This window comes from Melozone crissalis, unplaced genomic scaffold (genome assembly GCF_028551555.1).
Source record: "Melozone crissalis strain CALT ecotype California unplaced genomic scaffold, PUWL_Pcris_2 ptg000039l_1, whole genome shotgun sequence".
Taxonomy (NCBI): Eukaryota; Metazoa; Chordata; class Aves; order Passeriformes; family Passerellidae; genus Melozone; species Melozone crissalis.
Window position 1 is genome coordinate 6,487,919 of NW_026535817.1, and position 20,069 is coordinate 6,507,987.

Sequence of the window (20,069 nt, forward strand, 5' to 3'; positions counted from 1 at the left end):
ACTAAGAGGTCATGAGGGATCTCAACTTTGAAAATGGAGGAGCATCTGGACACCTAGAGTGGGACCAAGCTGATGTTTAGAGAAGTAACAAACATTACCACTACTCACAGCAGTCTTGCTCTTTAATTATTGTTATTATTATTAGTATTTTTACCCCCAAGCCATCAAGTCCTAGACAACACTGTTGCCTCAGCCTGGTCTAGTGGAAGGTGTCTGTGCCCATGACAGGGATGTTGAATCAGATGATCTTTAAGGTTCTTTCCAACCCAAACCATTCTGTGATTCTGAGAATACCCATCTAACTTATTTACACTAAAGTTACTCATGGCCCTTCTATTTGTAATCTATAAAAGTCTAACCAAAGCTGTCACTAAAATCATGAAACAACTCCTGCTGATTTGAAAAGGAGTTTTTATTTTATTCCTTATTTAGCAAAGAATTGTCCCCACAGTGATTTATTAATAACAGATGCGCTGAAAAAAAGAAACCCCAACCAACCCTGAAGGTTAGTTATTCCTTAAAACAAATTTTCAGAAAAATAAACATAATCTCCATGCTGTACATCTCCTCATGTTTCAGCTAGATGTGTGGTAGAGTTTTACAGCAAATTTAAATCAAATGCCACCTTTAAAAACGCCTGGGTTTATATTTTTATTTAGATTGCTCTATGGGAGCTGAGCAAGCAGCACTGGCTATCAGTACATCATTACTCGGCAGAGATTTTTTTTACTGCCTGCAAATAAGTTTGGTAACAACAGCCTGTTGAAATCCCCACAGATTGGCCATGCTAGCTCCAAATACATGCTGCAAGCTGACACACTGCATTGACCAAATAAATTCAGAGCTCTTAGCCCTAAATCATGCCCTACAGTACGATTAAATTGTTCAATCTGCTATTTTTAATGGAAGCTTATCTTGAATTTCTTTCCATACAAATGAGCAAAGTGCTTCTCCCAAGAAATGTCAGTCTGCAGTTCCAAAGCAGATTATAGCCTTGTGTAAATGAAACAATTCAGAGAAAGAATAATAAGCTGGCTGCTCTGTATGCCACCACATGCATACATATTTTTCCTTCAGAACATCAACAACAAAAACTGAAATGAGTTTTTTTGTTCTTAGCTCAATCACCATAATCTCCCTAACTTACATTGCTATGTGCTCTGCAAGCCAAGCTCCAGCCCCAGCTGAAGGGCAGGATATTTGAGAATATATTTTACTTGGAACAGAGTTCATACAATTTATTTTCTAATGTTAGTCAAATGTTCCTGCTTGTTACTTAAGCATTACTCTACAGTTACCTTGCCACATTATGAGCCTTTCTACCCTGTCACTTTGCAATAGCTCAGGACTGACAACTTAATGATTTTACCAGTTTCCGATAAAATCCCACTGTGCTGTAGGAAATGACAGATTTGGAATCCTAAAGGGGGCCTATTTTATACAGTTTTGGACACCTGGGAGACATTTTTCCTGCAGCAGAAATACCTAAGACAAAGGCGATTCTCTTCACGTGCTGTTTGTAAACAGCTGACATTACTGAATAGGTTTAAACATTAAAAACAAACAAACAAAAAAATCACACAAAGGTATAGGTTGTCTTAAATATTTGCTTTTAGCCTGAAGCATTCATGGCTGAAATTTCTATAAATAGCCCTTTTTATGTTCTCTCTACTTCTATAGTCTTCTGGCACACTGACAAGTAAAACATTTTCTTTCTCTGTTTTTTCTTTCTTCAGTGTACTTCATTTATTTGTTGCAACTTTTAATCTGTGTCCTTATACTTTGCCATTTACATCTCATTAATGGAAGTAACATTCTACTTTAGTTACTAAAATGGGAACCTGGTGCATGTCAAGACTGAAGTGCACCTTCAGGCTTTACCATTAGGAAGCTGTGATGTAAATTATTAAATTTGCAAGATGCAAATTGAACATCTGGTATTAAAGCGCATTAAACCAAAGTCATTGCTCAACATCACAATTATCCTTCATCTTATTTGGATATATAAGTCATAAAAACACACACAGATTGGATTTGCAAATCCAGCTGAAGACTGGATTGCACAGAACCATAGAATCCTTAATGTTGGAAAAGATCTGCAAGAGTCTAACCACCAAGTCAGCACCAATCAACCATGTCCCCAGGTGCCACACCTACACATCTTTTTAATACCTCCAGGGATGGTGACTCCACCACTTCCCTGGGCAGCCTTTTCCAGGCACTGACAACCCTTTTGGGGGAGAACTCTTTACTAATATTCGATCTAAACCTCCCCTGCTGCAACTTGAGGCCATTTCCTCTTCTCCTGTTGCTTGTAACTTGGGAGAAGAGAGCAAGACCCAGAATAAATGGAGATATCAGGTATTGCACTAGAAATGGAAATGGAGTTAAGGGCTCAAGAGCAAGGACTAGAAGGAAGCCACACTGGGTAGAAGAGTTTACTGCTTTTATTCCCTCCATCACTTCTAGCTTGACAAATACAAACCAAAATGGGGAGCCCCACTGTATAGGACTGCTCTATGACTTTAATTCCAAACATGAATTCCACGTACGCTGGTCATGTCTGCCTGAAAAGGGAACTGTTGGGCAATAGTTACTGATTATGGATGGCAAATAGATTTGGTTTCATTTCTAACTCAAACACTGTGGAGTCAAAAAACTTGGCTTGGATTCAAAGAGCATTTGGCTTATGTTCTGCTTTGGAAATATTATTAAAAAACGAGAGAAGAGGAATAGAAAACATTTACTGGAGAAAAAAATTAAGGCAGGAGAGGGGTCAGAGTGCCAGGCATATGGTAATCAGTTGTCCCAGTTCTGGCAGAATTCCTCACCTCAGATGCATTCTGGGGGACAGAGAGAGAAGTAACTTCCCTCCTTCCCCTCAAAAAATTCTCTTGATGTAGAATGTAGCCTTTTAACTCTTTACATGTATGCTACAGAGGAAAATCAGGCTCCCAGTCTGATGAGATTAGAAAATTCTCTGAATTAGCTCAAGGAGGTCATGGATGCCTAGAATTTTAAGTCTCTCCACTTCTATTTTCTAAATTTTGAGAAAAATGATTTTGAGGCTTTTTGCAACTACTGCGGTTAATTAGCATTCCCTGATAATCATCCCTGCAATCTACAGCAGTTAATTAGCCCCGTGCGTAGTCATCTATGTCATTAATTATTTCTGGCTCCCATTTTTCACATTGAGAGTTTGGGGGCACTTTGCACATGTTTTTTTCATTACACTTTATCATCATCACACTAAACAAACCACCACAGGGCTCTGAGTCAGTTGGAGTGAGGCAGAAACGAAGGAAGTTTTTCCCAAAGTTGGAGTTTCTGCTAGCAAACGCGACGCCGCTAATTTCACGTTCCTCCGAGTTTGCCTGGAAGCCAGAGTGATTTCACTGAATTCCCCTTAAAATCCCCATTTTTAGCGCTTCTCACCATTCCAGCCCTGCGTGCGATGGCGGTGTGGAAGTGTCCGTCAGACACCTTCTTGGCCGTGGTGAGCCTGTAGGTGCCGCCGCCCAGGTTGTAGGAGAACCTGAGCCGGCCGTCCGCGATCTCCAGCGCCAGGAACTCCGCCCGCTCCCCCGTCTGGTTGTCGTGGTTGTACAGCAGCAAGGCGCTGCCCTTGATGGTGGCAAACTTTATGTAGATGTAGTTGTTGTTGGGATCCAGGCTGGGGAACTCCATGTAGGACAGCTCCTCAAACCCGTAACTGTTGAGCTCGCAGTGATTCCCAAAAACACCTGAAAAAGGAAAAGCGGAGCCTGGAATCGCGGGGATTTTTCCTCACCGTGTGAAGCATGGATGTGCTCTCCACACGGCTGTGGAACCCCCAACGTACAATTAAAACCACACAACCAACAGAGGAATGCTATTATCCACAGCTGGGGGCTGAGGTACATTATATTTAAATTTAAAAATTGAATTACAAAGGACAGATGCATCTATTGAAAAGCACTTTGTTGAGCTCTGTGGCTTCTTCAGAAAATGCCAAACCAAGCCAGCTTGACAGCTCTGTCAGGACATGGCTGTTAATTATCATCAGGCATTTATTAATCCAGCTATGGAAATAAATGTGCAAGTTGAGTTTATTTTTCGCTCTGCGGCTGTTATCTGAACTGTTTCTCACTGGGTGGGTAATTTTTTATATTTATTAAATAAGTATATGTGTGATTAAAATATTATGTCTCCTCATGTCAGTAAAAATTGATATTCATATTTTGGTGCATTCTACATACTTCTTTTCAGAGCTCTGTCACATAATTTCCCTTGATTTTTCTTTTACTGCATCAACAATGGGAAAAAAACTCCTGATTTAATTTATGAATATTTGTTACATTTACAATGGGAAATTAATTAACCCTGAGGAAATGTATAATAAAGGAAATAAAAGGGAATAGACAAATTATTCCACATGCTAATAGAAATACATATTCAGCATTAGTAACAAATGCATGTTGAGAACTATACTTTTGTGAGAGGGCTTTTCAGCAGCCTTGAAACACTGGAGATGATTTCTGGACATTTCTGTTTTTCTTTTATTAATTTGTTACATTTACTTTCATACTTTTCCATATCAAAAATGGCAATTCTGGATTAATCTGCATTCAGAATCAATCCTGCTACAATCGTGTCACGATGCCTTAAAATATCCATGTTGTTCTATGTTATTATTGGGTCCATTCCACAAACCAAATCTGGGATAATTAAATTCTAAAAATTATGAAACTATTTTGGCACTACTATATGCTTCTCTGATGTAAAATACTGATGTTATTTACAGTGGTCTTACTGTTCAGCTCCACTAAAAGGGCCTGTTATTCATCAGGAGAGCTTTGTTATCATCATACTTCCTCCTTCAGACTGAACTTTGGATATTCTGGGTGGGGAAGGTACTTCAGCCCTGATCCAGCTGTGTTTAAGTTTCATCTTTAGGAAGCCAATAGTCTTGATTTAAGTATTTCAAGCATACATTCTTACTTTTGGACAGTTATGTCTATTTCTCTATCTGTTCAGAAATATTCTTTCTAATTTTTAGGCACTGAGTTGTTGGCTGGGTCGTATGTTTTTCTATGAGAGATAAAGGACCTGCTACTAGGAATGACAAGTATGTACTTGTAGTGACCACATCACTTTTTAATTTTCTTCTGAAGAAAAATGAGTTACTTGAACCTCTAAATGCATGCATTTTTTCCAGACCTGGAATAAATTTCAAGCCAGAAATTATTTATGCAGGTAAAAATAAATAGAAATATGAGTAGGGAAAGGGGAGATGAAGAGGAGAGAAGGGTACTCACCAAAGGGACAGTGGCAGAAATACCCCTCCAGCCCACTTTGGCAGGACCCACCATTGAAACAGGGGTTGCACTCACAGTAGTTGACAGTGGAGTCACACGTTTTCCCTGTGAGGAGGGAACAAAAGCAATTTCCAGGTCAGACTGTTCAGGGAAATAGGAAAGTCAGGCTGGTGTTGTAGGTAATGAGGTTATGAACCAATGCTGAACACATGGCCAGGAGATAGAGGATGCCAGGGACCAGCTCTGGGATGGAGAGAGGAATCACAGACAGGATGCTGGGCTGCTCCCAGCCCTGCCATAGGCATAATCTGTGGCCCAGAGAAAATAACTCAACTTTTCAAGCCTCTCATTGTGATCATAGGTACTGATGGAATGTTGTTTTAATTGAATTATTTTATTAGCTGGTGTCTATAAAAGAAAGATGATGCAATTAAAGGCAATGCTGAAATAAAGAACTGTAAAAATGAATCTTTTTTCTTCCCTGTTGAGTGCAATATACTCAGGAGTGCAAAGGAGATAGAGACAGCCCTTGCTGGACCCTGCACAGGCAGGTCATGCTGAACAGAGGCTGCTATTGTACATTATATGATTTTTCTTATTTTTCCTCATCAATTACAACCTCCTTCCTGACTTGGAGAGACCACAGTCCTCTGGAGCTAAAACAAGCTACCCTGGATACAGACCTTTTCTAAGCAGACATTGTCACATGTGGTAAATATTATTCCCCAGAGAACAAACTGAAATCACATAATTCATTTCAGCAAGGAAGGGAACCAAGAGAAAAAGTGACAGACACCAAATACAGACACACGTATTCTATGCATGAAGCTGAAATTTTCTTTGCATGGAAACATTAACTACAAAAATATTGGTCTTCATTTCTAAGGTTTTCAATGCTTGGCTTTGATGAGTTTAGCAACACTTCCACTACATCCCACTCTTGGAACCTGTCTTCCTCTCGCCAGCAGTGCCAGCCTTCACTGCCTGTGCTCAGCAAAAACTTCAGAGTGTTGTTATGCTGGTGCTCCCTGTTTCACTGCAAAAACTCACAAAAGCAGCCACAGTCTCCCAGACTTCTCCTGAACTTCATCTCAGCCAGGCTATATGCACAAAGCAAGGGCTGAGATTGTCTTAATGCTTCTTTCTGCATCGAAAATTAATTGTTTTACTTCTTACACCATATGTGTACATTTAAGTTAAAAGTACAACGTGAGCTTGCACAGAGGGTGTCCATTCTTGCATGTCACATATATCTTGCAATTTTACATCTCCCAGGACAGGAATGCACCAATCCTTAGAGGTTGCTGGTGCAATTTAAAACTGTAGCAAGCCAGGACTTGGCTTTACAAACTTTGGAGTTTAACAGCTTGAGTCACCTAAGACTCAAGAAAACCTCTTGTTTTTCACCCCTGTTTTACTTTTTCTTTTGTTTAACCTACAGTTTGCAAGCAGCTCTTGCATGTGAGCAGCAGCTCCCCATGTGTGACTGCAAGCAGGGTGGAAATGGAGCGCTGGAGGATTCCTGCGGTTAATACGTCACTTGTAGATGCACCATAAATCCAGGAAACTTTTCCAGTGCCTGAATCTAATTATGCTTTGGGGGTATTTATTTATGTTTTATTCTCTAATGGGCATGACTGAAGGATGAGCTAACTTTTTATGTGAGATTTTGCTGTTTTCTTTGTTTTCAATTTATGGTCTGTAGTAGAGGTCTTTGACTCATGGAGGAGAGCACATAGGAGGAGTGAGACAGATATGCTTAAAATAGCTCAGTGATGCTGCTCAGTTTTCACAAAAATCAAGTGCAGCTAAAAAGGCTTACTCGGATTTTTGCAGTTCAATCTAGCTAAATACTCTTCTTCTTCCCAGCTAACATTAAAGCTGGCGCATTTGCTGAGTCAGCAAGAGAATATGGATATTTATTTCAGCTGCACTTATTTAACCCATGAATGACAGCATCCTCTTTATGCTTAACTGTTGTTTGAAGAGCTCTTGAAACCAATAGAAGCGTGTTTAAAATAACAGAATTATGGAATCATAGAACAGTTTGGGTTGGAAAGGGACTTCAAAACCATCTTGTTCCAACCCCCTATCAAGGACAGGGATACCTTCCATGAGACTAAGCTGCTCACAATCCCATCCAGATTGGTCTAGATGAAAACTGAATTTAGTTGAGTTTATAGATCAATTCTAGGCTGAAATTCTGAAAGATGCAAGGTATTCATTTCTGCATCAGAAAAATCTTTTTCTGACGACCGTGAAAATGAGGAGAATGCTGGATAATTGGTAACAGACAGCATTCAACATTTATCATTCATCACCTCCAGCTGATGTTATCACAGGCAGGGGCTTATACAAAAACCTAAGTTCCTCAGACTTTTTTTTTTTTGTTAATTGAAAAATGTAACAAGAACAGATACCAGCTGAATGTTCTCCAGTTAAGATTTCAGCTGATTTGGGAGTTTTAGTTTTTGTGGTTCTCTGTGTCCATCTTTTAAAGTGGTTGTTCTAGCATTCTAATCTTGCATTTGAAAAAACTTCACAACTGTACATTCCTTCATCTTAATGAATCCTGGAAAACAGGAAATGAAGGGTTCAAAGGAAGGGCAGACAACTACTGTAAATCACCAAGCATATTCCCTCCAGAAAGCGATTATTTTAAAAACAAAACCTGTTCACTATTAAGAGATATAATTATAACAGATTGTTCAAACCCTAATGATGTTGCTCTGAGGTAATCAGTCTTTATAATCCTATCCAGTGAAAAAAATGACATTACCTTTTGCAGTATGATGAAGTGAAATGCAGCTGACAAAACAAAATAAATCAAGGAAAAGTAAGACTCTCAGTTTTCAGGTATACCATTATAAAGGTCTACAGCTCATGTACTCTAATTTACAGTGAACAGAGAGTCTGTCCCAGAAAGTTCTAATTTCTACTTGCATGCACTACCATGTAAATGTTATTTTTTTTACCAGGCGTGTAAATTCAATTATGAGACTGTATTTTCATTCCAGCATAGAGAAGCAAAACTATGTATATGGGGAACTGAATTAGAAATCCGCTATTTTGGATGCCTCTGTTTTGTTGCTGTTGAGGCACTCAAGGCTTATATCCACGAAGAAACAGTTTAAGGCTTTATTTTTACATCTACTGTGGCTATCTTTAATCACATATGAATGCAAATTAAGAGCTCAAGCAGCTGTGCTCTCTTTCTGTTGGCAGTATAATAATGACATAATAGCCTCTATGTCAAGCATTCTCAAACAATCAGTACACTGACATTTGTTTGCAGAACCTATTGAATATTTAATTTGAAGAATTTCAAATATGCTTTTGCAGACATAAAATGTCTAAATATACTGTGTGATAACTGTGATCTTATCTAAGAAGCTCTGTTGATATTAAACTCCGAAGATATTTTGTCTTTTAATTACACTGGTGCCATTTGTTTTCTGTCTTGACCAATTAATCTCAGGACACTTTAATAACTCTTGATTCTGCAATGGCCAACTGATTAAACAACATCTGACTCCCAAATAGAAATGTCTGCCACAGTGGCAGTCTATTTTAAGGTTATTTGTGTTGACAAGGAGTTTAAGAAAGCTTCTATCAGATGCCACACTTAATTTATGGCATGAAAGAAATCCAACACTTCAAACTCTAAGAGTCTCTCATCACATTCTCTTAGCAAAAATACTCATCTTTTTTTTTTTTTTAAGCTTGTCACATGCAGTGCTTGATTTTTAGCTGACATAAGGGTTGAGCATTAATATATGAATATAATACCAGAAGAAATCAGCTGGATGCTTCATAAATGTTTCAAATTACAGTCTAGAGGCATACACTGTAGTTTGCTGCTAGAGTTAATGAAGTGTTTTGCTTCACTGCAGCAGCAAACACATGCCCATGTACTCTCTGGTGCTAATGTCCTCAAGAGTTACAGGGCATAGGTGCTCTACAATTATTTTGCCATGCTCCTGGCAAAATAATTTGATATGCTAATACAACATGAAATAAAATCCTGGATTAATAATTTAATTAGAACTGCTTGTCAATTAACAGCAATTGCTCCTGACCTGAGGCTCAGGAGCACATTTGTGAGGTTCATGCAGAAGATCTCATCAGTGTCCTTGATACTGCACTGAATATGTATCCGCTGCTGCAGCTGCAATTTAAATTAAGTAATTAAACCTTTAATTTGAAATTAACTTCTCCTCATTTTCTCCCGCACAGACCCACTTCACCCAAAGGAACACAGGATCCCTGGATCCCTCTGTGGGCTACAGGTGAGCTGTGGTGGTGGCAAGTCCCACACCAGAATGGACAGAGCTGGGCTCAGCTGGGCTGCCCTGGGGCTTCCTCAATGCAGAAATGCTCCTTAGAAAAGGCACTGAAAATCTTGCCTAAATCTCCTCTAGTTAGTTTTTTTTTTAGCTGATTTCTAAGAAAAGTGGCTATAAGCACTGGATAAAATTGCTCAGACCTTAAATATCCTACTCACAGCAGAAGCACAGATTAGTTTGCTTTACTGGGTTACAACGCTGCTGTGTTTCAATGTGTAATGAATATCAGAGAAAAAAATACTCAGAAGGGGTAGAAATGCTGCAGACATTTCTGCGCTTAATGAAAAAAATAAATTACAAAGGAACAAAATACAGAACAGAGGGGTTGACCATTTTGCCTGAATTCTGGTTTTTTTCCCATATTCTTCATCTGTTTTCTGTCCTGCAAGTAATTTGGGGCAGAGGCTGAATTTCTTGCTTGGCACACTTCTAGCAGACTTGAAATGCTCCCACAATATGCATAACAATAACATGTACAGCAAAATCATACTGAAGCATTGGAAATGGTTCTCACACGCTTAAAAAAACTGAATAGCCCTTGCAAAAATCTTTCTGTTCTAATGCAAATCAGGTAAGTGAGATTTACCTTGGGAGAGAGCTAAAATAAAATAATATTGCAGGCATCTGGGTATTCTGAGCTTTCACACTATTAATACCTCATTTCGCATGATCTCTTCATCCAGGGGGATGCTTGTATTCAGCCAGTTTTGGGCTAAGAAGGCACTCTTGCCATCTTTTCTGGACTGTAAGGTACATAGAGGAGCAAACACGTACCTGTGTACCCGGTTTTACAAACGCAGTTGAAGCTTCCTGGGAAGTTCTGGCAGGCAGCACCGTTTTTGCAGGGGTTGGAAAGGCACTCGTTGACGTCCCTCTCGCAGGCCATGCCGGTGAAGCCCTCGGGGCAGCTGCAGGAGAAGCCCCCCACCAGGTTGTGGCAGGTGCCATCGTTGTGGCAGGGTGACGGGAGGCACTCGTCGATGTCGCTCTCGCACAGGCTCCCCTCGTAGCCCGGCAGGCACCGGCACACGAAGGGCCGCAGCGGCTCGTTGGCTACCACGATGACGGGGACGCTCTCGTGGGTCCTCAGGGCGGGGCTCACTGCCAGCCTCCTCAGGCAGCTCCCCCCGTTCTGGCAGGGGCTCTGCAGGCACCAGTCGTGGTCCACGGCCTCGACGCGCACGCCGCTCTGGCGGAAGAGCACGTCCCTGATGCTCTCGAAGAAGGTGGCCACGCCGCTGGGGCTCACGTACTGGTTGTTGCCGCGCTTGACGGCCGCCATCAGGAAGGTGTGGTTGCTGTCCTCAGAGAGGCCGTAGAGCTGGATGGCCGTGCCCAGCCCCGTCAGCTGGGAGCTGGCGATGCGCAGGAAGGGCAGGTAGTGGTTGGTGAGGAAGTCGCGCACGCTGTGGGCGCTGAGGCGGAGCAGGACGCTGTTGTCGATGGTGGCGTTGCTGAAGCCCGCAAAGAAGACGCGGACGCTGCTGGTGACAGCTCCGTGCAGCCCATCGTTGCTGAGGACACCCAGGTCAAACGTGCCATCTGTGGACCTCGCCTGCGAGTGCAGCTCACAGGTGCCCCCGGGAATGCTGAAAAGGCTGGTGACTCCTGAGGTGAGGGAGCACTGGAAGCTGTCCAGCACATCTGGATCCTGCGGCTTTACGTTGCCCAAAATTCCACCTGGGAAGAGGTTGCCATAATAATGAACAAAGATTTCTACTGTTCTGGGCTGCGACGGGTTGTCGTTTTGGTCTATTACCTTGATCTGCACAGTTCCTGTGGAAGACATCTGAGGAATGCCAGAGTCTCTGGTAATCACCGAGAGGTAGAAATCGCTGATTTGCTCCCTGTCAATCTCCCTTGTCGTTGTCAGGACTCCAGCAGTGCTGAGGCTGAAGTAGCTGGTGGCAGGGCCCGTGCTGAGCAAGTAATATGTGAAAGGGCCTTGGTTGGGAGGGAGATCGGGATCCGACGACTGCAGCGTCATCACCAGCGTTCCTGCGCGGTTGTTCTCCAGGACTTCTCCTTGGCTGGTGGACAAGGTAGGCCCGTTGTCGTTGATGTCTTCCAAAGTTACCACCAGAGAGGCACTTCCTGTCGCGGATGGCGTTCCCGAATCAATGGCCAGCACAGAGAGGTTGTAGACAGGCAGCGTTTCTCGATCCAGCTCTGCAGTGACCGTCACCTGTCCCGTCTGTGGGTTGATGGAAAAGGCGCTGTTCTCATTGCCAGACCCGACAAAATAGGAAAACCTGCTCCAGCTAGGGACAGAATCTGAATCAAAGGCACTGACAAATGTGACATGGGTGCCTGGAGGAACACCCTCGCTGATCCGTATATTGTAGGCTCCCGAGGTAAAAACGGGAGGATCGTTGGCATCCAGGATTGTGATATTAACAGTTACTTCATCTATATCTGCACCACGAATGCTCCCCAAATTTTTTGCAAGGACTTTCAAAGAGATTCGTTCTTCTTTTTCTCTGTCAAGAGGTCCTGAAACGTAGATCTGGCCGCTTTTCTCATCCACCTGGAAGCCCTTCTTTCTGCTGCTGCCAAAGATGAGGTAGTGGACTTCTCCATCAATGCCCATATCACGATCACTTGCAAAAACTTCACCTACAACAGTACCTTTGGGGGCTGCCTCTGAAACCTCAAAATAATAAAGCTTGGACACAAAACGAGGCACGTATTCATTTGTCCCTTCTAATTGGATGTTGACAGTAGCAAAGCTGCACCTCTCTTCATCTGGAACATTAAAAGCCTTTACTGTTAGATGGTAACTCTGCTTCGTTTCATAGTCTAGAAATCCCTGGGTGGTGATGGTTCCCGTGTTGGGGTCGATGACAAAGAGGTCACTGTCTGAGGACTGGATGGCATACGCAATCACAGCGTTAGACCCAGAGTCAGCATCAGTGGCATTTAAACAAATAACAGTTGTCCCACTGGGGGCATTTTCTAGCACGGTGGGAAAATACTCCTCAGGGCTGAATGCTGGGGAGTTGTCATTGACATCAATGACATTAACAGTGACACTGCAGTAGCCTGTTTGGGACACCCATCCTCCATCCGTGGCAGTGACGACCAGCTCGTGCTTTTGGTATAACTCAAAATCAAGTGGTTTGGCTAGTGTCAGTGTACCAGTGGTGGTATTAATAGCAAAGACTCCAGCTTCATTTCCAGAGGAAATATTGTAGCTGATTAATCCGTTCATGGCAGCATCTCTGTCCCGTGCTGAAATCGTCCTGACCACGGCTCCAACAGAGTAGCTCTCCGGGATAGTAACGCTCATGCGGCTCTGGGAAAACTCGGGTGTGTGGTAATTTTCTTCTGTCACTACTATTTCAACAGCTACCTCGGATGAGAGCGGGGGATTACCCTTGTCCTTGGCTTTCACTTTAAACAGGAAGTTTTTGTTCAAATCAGCCATTAGTGAAGATGACACAGAAATCCAGCCTGTACTCCTGTCCAGTCTGAATTTATTAGTTTTGCTCTCATCAGAGATGAAGTACTCCACTTCAGAATTCAAGCCAAAGTCCTTGTCATCCACCGCAGTAACTTTAATCAAATTTGTGCCAACCTTCACATTCTTAGTGACAGGAGTGAAATATTTAGGGGCGAGGAAGAGCGGTGCGTTGTCATTGCTGTCTACCACGTTTATGGTGACGGTGGTCTCACTCACCAACGGGGGACTGCCCCGGTCTGACGATGTCACTATGAAGCTGTGCCTGTTGATGTTGACATTGCTGGAACCGCTGGAGTTTTGGTACCTTAAGTACTGCTTGTTGAAAATCTCTCCCGTGGTTGCGTTAATGCGGAAAAACTCGGACTGGGATTTTATGAAGTAGAAGACTTGACCATTGGACCCTTCATCTGGATCGGTGGCTGAAACCTGGGTGACCTTTAGCCCAATCCCAGGAAGCTCGGGACACTCCAGGTAATAGGATGGTTTTGTAAATCGTGGGGCATTGTCATTGACATCTGTGACAAATATGGTGACATCTGTGCTCACCGTCCACCCCGAGTCATGTGCAGAGACCCTGATCCTGTAGCGGTCGGTGTCCTCCCTGTTCAGTGGTCTGCTGATGGTGATGTCCCCAGTGCTGGGATTTATGGCAAACGGGAGACTCGTATCCCTTATGGAGTACCTGCTGACTGCATTCACCCCGATGTCCTCATCTGATGTTGTGACTCGTGTTACTGTAAAACCCAGAGGAGCATTTTCAGGCACAGAAGCACTGAAAATCTGTGAAAACCTCGGAGCATTGTCATTTTCATCTAAAATATTAATGATAACTTTGACAGTCGTGCTCTGGAGCGGAGTGCCTTTATCTGAAGCTTTTATGGTTAGCGTGTACTGAGACAGTTTCTCCCTGTCCAAGGGCCGGACGCTTCTGATCTCACCAGTGGCTCGATTGATACTGAAACTGTTTTCAGTATTGCCCTCAATTATTTCATAATTGAGCTGTCCATTCAGACCACTGTCCCTGTCAACAGCAGCCACAGTCAGTATCTTCCGTGGGGACAGGTTCTCTGCTATTTCTGCAATGAAGGGATCTTGCTCAAACTCCGGCACATTGTCGTTGACGTCAATCACCGATACTTCTAATTTCTTGTAGGAGGAAAAGGGGGGAAAGCCGTTGTCCCTGGCCTCAATCCACACCACGTACTTCTGCACGGCCTCGAAATCTAAAGCCCGCCCGACAGAAAGCTGTCCCGTCACCTGGTCCACCAGGAAGGTGCTGCCCACGTTACCACTGGCAATGTAGTAGGACAAGGAGCCTCCTCTGGCTGAAGACCCAGAGATGGTGGTGACAAGTGTCCCGACCGCTTGGTTTTCAGGGAACGTGAAGGTCTCCTGCTCTGCCTGAACGCGAGGAAATTGGGCTTTGTCCACAAACCTCACGGTGACAGTGGTAGAGTCTGTCTTGGGGTACCGGCCGCCATCTCTCACGTGAACAGAAATGGTGACTTCGGACTCTCCCGCCAGTGGTTTTGCAGCCAGGATTGCCCCCCTTGCTGGATCAATGTGGAACTTCTCAGAGTTCTTCCCCACAAGGGAATAATGGAGCTCGGCGTTGGAGCCGGCATCTGCGTCGGTGACAGTCACCGCAAACACGAATGAGCCTGAAATGCAGAACAAAGCTAGGTCAGTCACTGTGAGAAACGTCATGCCAGCCTTTCAGTCTGAAGCACATCCTGGAGCAGCATGCTCCTCCTCACACTGCCCTGAAAATGAACTGCTTTTGTCACAAAAAAGTGAGTTCAGCAAGGGGCAGGTGGGTCTGTGAGTCCACAAGACATGCATGGAGCCAAAAAACACTGAGTTGAAAAACAGGACACTGCATTTAGAGAGATGGACACACAGATCTCAGAAACTGGGAAACAGACCAGCAGCCTTTGGAGGCCTAGCATCCTGCTTCTAGAACATTCCCACAGTAAAAACCATAAACCCAGTAAGACTGAATGCTATTTTGATTTTTAAAATTACTCTTAGCCTGTTTATCCACGAAAAAACTTCACCCTGGAATTCAAGGACTATTAAGGTTACATAAGTGAACAGGCAGCATCCATGGATATTTACCCTACACCACTGTCCCTTGCAATCCCTCTCTTCCTGCTCCCCAGGTGCTCCTTCTTTCTCCCCTCTAGCCCCTTACTTCTAATTTTCTAAGAGTATTCCAAGGACAGGAACTAAGAGGACTGCATTTTTAAAAACACATTGGTAAAATAGGAATACAAAACTATTGCACACTAGTACAATAACATGATTACACTCAGACTTTTCAGGTCTTTTGAATTTATGCTTGACTGTATGCGCACCATTTGTATTACCCTCTACATTTGCACACTTGCAAGGAGAACCCAGGGTGTTCTTCCTCACCAGATATTACAGATCTGAAGCGTGATATGCCTTTCAAATTTGACACTGTCCAACCAATTTGCAGAACACTGTTGATGTTTTACTCTTACTAAAATTTAGAAAACAACCAGTCTTGTATAAAAATCATGCTGTTTTCAACCTCTTAAGGGAAAATCATTTAGAGGCAGGAATGACTTTGACAGCATCCCTTAAAACTATACTTCATGTCACTGTTTGTCATGTGCAGTGATTTGTACTCCAGGGGCAGGAATATTTAGACAAGAACAGTATTCAAACCCTTGTGGGAAATGGGACAGGAAGAAATGAAGATTTCTTTTGTGCTTCAGTTATTCAAAAAATATTAATATTATTACAAGTTCCTCTTTTTAAACTCGATTAAAAATACCAAAAAGAAAAGGAAGTTGTAAATAAGAAAAGTGGATACATCCCTAGGTTTATGCTAAGTTTAAAACAGAGTAAACATAGCTTAGGTTTCTAGTTGTAAGAAATTTCATACAAAAAGCACCCAAAAGGATATTACCAAAAAACATCAGTTCAACCTATGTGTACCCCTTGTGAAAAGAATTTGAAGAAACATCCCAAAAACAACCAGGCAAAGGTACTAGTCTGATTACATGATGTTTCACCAATGCAATAATAAAACAATTTCATAATGCTGTTCTGGAAAGAGAGAAGAATTGTAAACAAATTCATTCTTCCATAAAAAGGAGAAGTATTTGCAATTGTTTAAAATTAAGAGACAAAATCCAAGACATGGAAATCTTTTTTTTCTGTTAAAAGAAAATTTGTTTTGCAAACCATTTGTCATGGAATCCTCTCCGTAGGCATCACATATCCATGTATGTGTGTGTATGTGAAAACATGGAACATGAGCTGAACCAGAAATTAACTCCTGTGTTGAGTGAAGTAACTTTAATTTGGGTGTAGGTTCAAAGGAAGAGTGCTGCTTGATTACTTTTATTTTATTTTACTTCACCACTTGGCTCAAGGAAAGGCAACATAATTAACATCTTAAATAGACACGGCATTTTTGGAAGAGGCTGTCAAAATCCTGTTTAGGAATTGCTCAGAGGAGACTTTCAGAAATAAAAACAGGCCATTGTCTTCCTAACCCTAGCAAAATAATAACTTTTTTGAGTGGGTGATCATTTACAGTATATGTACTTTATGTAACTACACAAACATAATTGAATTTGGATGGGAGGAACCCAAAAGAAAAAACCTGCTAAACTGTGGATGGTAACTTGAGGTTTGTTATTCCTCATTCCCATGCAGCACAAAGACAATCCCAGGAAAAGAGCTTCAGAGAAACACCTCAGAAACATTTCTATGGCACAGCTGAGCATTCCATTAAGATGTTGCCCAGAGAAGCCGTGAATTCCTGAATCCCTGAAATCCCCGCATTCAGAATCCCTGAAAGTGTTCGAGGCCAGGCTGAGTGGGAACTTGGAGCAACCTGATTTAGAGGAAGACGCCCCTGCCCATGACAAGCGGGTTACTACTAGATGACGTTTAAGGTGCCTTCCATCCCAAGCCACTCCGTGATTCCCTGTCTATGGAGGTGCCAGGGTTACCTGAAGCGGTGGGCGACGGCACGTGGGTGACGTAGGGGTGGTGCTGGAACCTGGGCGGGTTGTCGTTCACGTCAGCCACGGCCACCAGCACGCTGGCGGAGCTGGACAGAGCCCTGGGGAAGCCCCCGTCGCTGGCCACCACCACCAGGGTGTAGTTCTGCCTCGCCTCCCGGTCCAGGAGAGCGCTGGTGATGATCTGGCCCGTGGAAGGGTTGATGGTGAATTGGGAATTGCCGCCCCTAAGCCTGTAGCTGTTGGAAAGGAGAAGCAAGGGAGAAAAATTGGGTTAGTATTTCAAAAGGCAGCCTGCTGCATTAATAACCATTTTCTATACTCTTCAGACCACCACACTGAGGGGTATCAACACAGACTGTCACATTTTCATCTGACTCTCCATCTGTCCTCACTGTTTGACTTTTTCAAATTTCAAGGCCTGTCATAATCACATTTCTGGGGATTTCCAAGCATAGCTGTTTAACACAAATTTCCAACACGAGCTGACTGAGCCTTTGGATATTTGAAAGATACCACTGGACATACTCTCAAAACTGCCTACTGGAGACATCCTCTAGTGCTGATTTCCCTGGGCTAATGCATGAACTATTACACCAAAAGGCTCATGTACCTCTTAAACGAACCTGCAGAATATAGTTAGAAAATACAAAAGTATTTTTGAAATAAAACGATGACAGCTTTACAAAATAAAATGAACATTTAATATCCATATTGTTTCCTGATACTTAGTTTTGCCATTCAAGATTTCAATGTGAATTTACAGCAATTCATAGCAAATTAGTAACCACAGAGCTCTGTTAACAGAGACTAACTGGGACCAGAGTTTAACCCTCAGACTGGTGGGTGTGTCTGTGTGGGCACACATCCCCACATGATCTGATAAGAACTGACTGTGTGCTCACTGCAGGCGTGTTGTAGGGGCTACCTCTGCCTTCCTACCACACTGAGTTTGTCCCCTGTTTGGAATGCTTATCCAGCTTGTGTTCGTACAGCAGGAATCTCAAAGATGCGTTTTTAAAGGTATTTGGTTAATATTACCTTTTTTAATAATTCAGATAATGGACTTGTGAGAAAACAATGGAAACAAAAACTGGCTCAAATGAACAATTCTCATATTTAATATCATAACCAACACAGCTATGGTCAGCCCTGCTCCTCTGCTACAGCACAGCAGCAGCTTTTCTGAGGTATGATTCTATGAAAGACTCAGAATAAAGTGGCTTTAATGAAAGAGATTAATATTCCTATCTTCACCTCTTTAAGACCAGAACAGGTTATGACAGCAGTAATAACACAGCCCAGAATCTGCACTGAGAAGGTTGAGAGCCAGCCTGTGTAATAAGCTGTGGCAACTTCTCCTGCTCAGTCATTAATCTCTGCAGAACGCCACGAGCATGCTTTAATTGCTTAATTATGATATAATGTGATGGCCATATGCAATTATTCTCCAGCCACAGCAATGTGCACCTAGAATAGAAAGAATGTGCACAAAGCCTAAAGCACCACTTAGATCTCCCTAAACAGCAGCACCAGGCACATTTCATCTGTGATTTGCAGTGATTTAACCCTGAGTGGGGTACTGCAGAGAGAGAAACTTTCTTTTCTGTGTTTCCACAAGCTAGCACTGGAAAGATAGCATGATATTTTTTTTTTTAAGGAAATAATAAAGACATATTAGATTTATCATACCATATTCTGAATTGTACCTGCATGCAAACCAACTGGACAGTGTACGTGTCTCAACAGAACTGCAAAAAAATCCAAACTCAACCCCCAAAAAACTAAGCAAAACCAAAAACCCCTTGAAATTCTAATAGTGGCAAGTGGCATAAAAGGAATTTGATCCAAACACTTAAAATGGGGCCTTTTGACTCTTATGTCTACTGTCTTTAACAGGACTGCTCAAGTGTACACTGCCATTTACAACCCATCACCCTCCTTTAATGACTTCACAGGTTATCACCAGAAACAGGAGAGCAAGAGTTGGCACGTATGGACAGGTGACAGCTTCGCAGAAACTTAAACACTTCTTTCAAAACACAGCACGTTTTTTGACTTTGCATGAAAATGTTAGCCAAGAATTTTAAATACCCCTATTGGAAAGCAAAGGTTTAATTTTGAACTGATTCTAACAAGACAGAAAAGGAGTTCTGAGTGCTCAGCACCTCTGACACGACAGCCATACATGTTCTGCTCTTTCTGGCTTTCACCACTTTTGTAATACCAGCCATACTTTAAGATCCACTTTAAATGCTGAATCTGGACAAATTCTGTCCAAGAAAAACAAAGTCTGTTCCTGAGCCTGAAGAGTATAAAGCAAAATCTGAAAACAATGTTTTAATAGCTACTTATGAAGGGAAAAAATATTTTTATCAACTAATTCTATGATGAGGTACTGAGTGAATGACAAAGACTAATGGCAGAGATATTAAAGCAATTTAACCACACTAAAGAAACCCAAGAGCACTCTGATAATTTCTGATTATGGGACATAATCGTTACAGTCATTCATGCTCTGCATGGAATTCTTTTTTTTATAAAGGAGCTTGCCAGAAATAGTTTCTTAGACTATGAGTGAACAGAATTAAAAGCTTGATTGTTTCACAATTTAATAAATGGTAATTTTGGATGATTTTCAAATATCTAAAGATGTCTAGATGTCAAGCTTCTATTTCTGGCTTGTAGCTAGTTGGAAAGAAAATATTTCAGTATTTTGTAGACAGCGTTTTGCCACAACATAGTTCTGTTTTATATTACTTCCTTTTAAAAAAAGTGACACAGTGGTATTCTTATGCTCTTTGAAAAAGGAACTGAGGTGAACTAACAAAGGTAAACAAGGAAGCTACTTTTATATCCTGTTTTGTGAATTTGGAAACAGCGATGTTTGCAGCCACAAAAGTAAAACGTGGTAAGATTAAGAACTAATATTAATTTGCTTTGCATTCCTTTGGCAATG

General features: G+C 42.1%; 1 protein-coding gene across 1 annotated transcript in view; it reads right to left on the reverse strand.

The window, feature by feature from the left end:
- Positions 1-20,069, reverse strand: part of FAT4 (FAT atypical cadherin 4) — a 119,540-nt gene that overhangs the window by 13,863 nt on the left and 85,608 nt on the right. Inside the window, exons 8-11 of the mRNA XM_054283824.1 lie at positions 17,099-17,349; positions 10,418-14,767; positions 5,298-5,402; positions 3,436-3,743 (exon numbers count right to left, since the gene is read on the reverse strand). Coding sequence (XP_054139799.1) covers positions 3,436-3,743; positions 5,298-5,402; positions 10,418-14,767; positions 17,099-17,349 — 5,014 coding nt within the window. The remainder of the gene's footprint in view (positions 1-3,435; positions 3,744-5,297; positions 5,403-10,417; positions 14,768-17,098; positions 17,350-20,069) is intronic.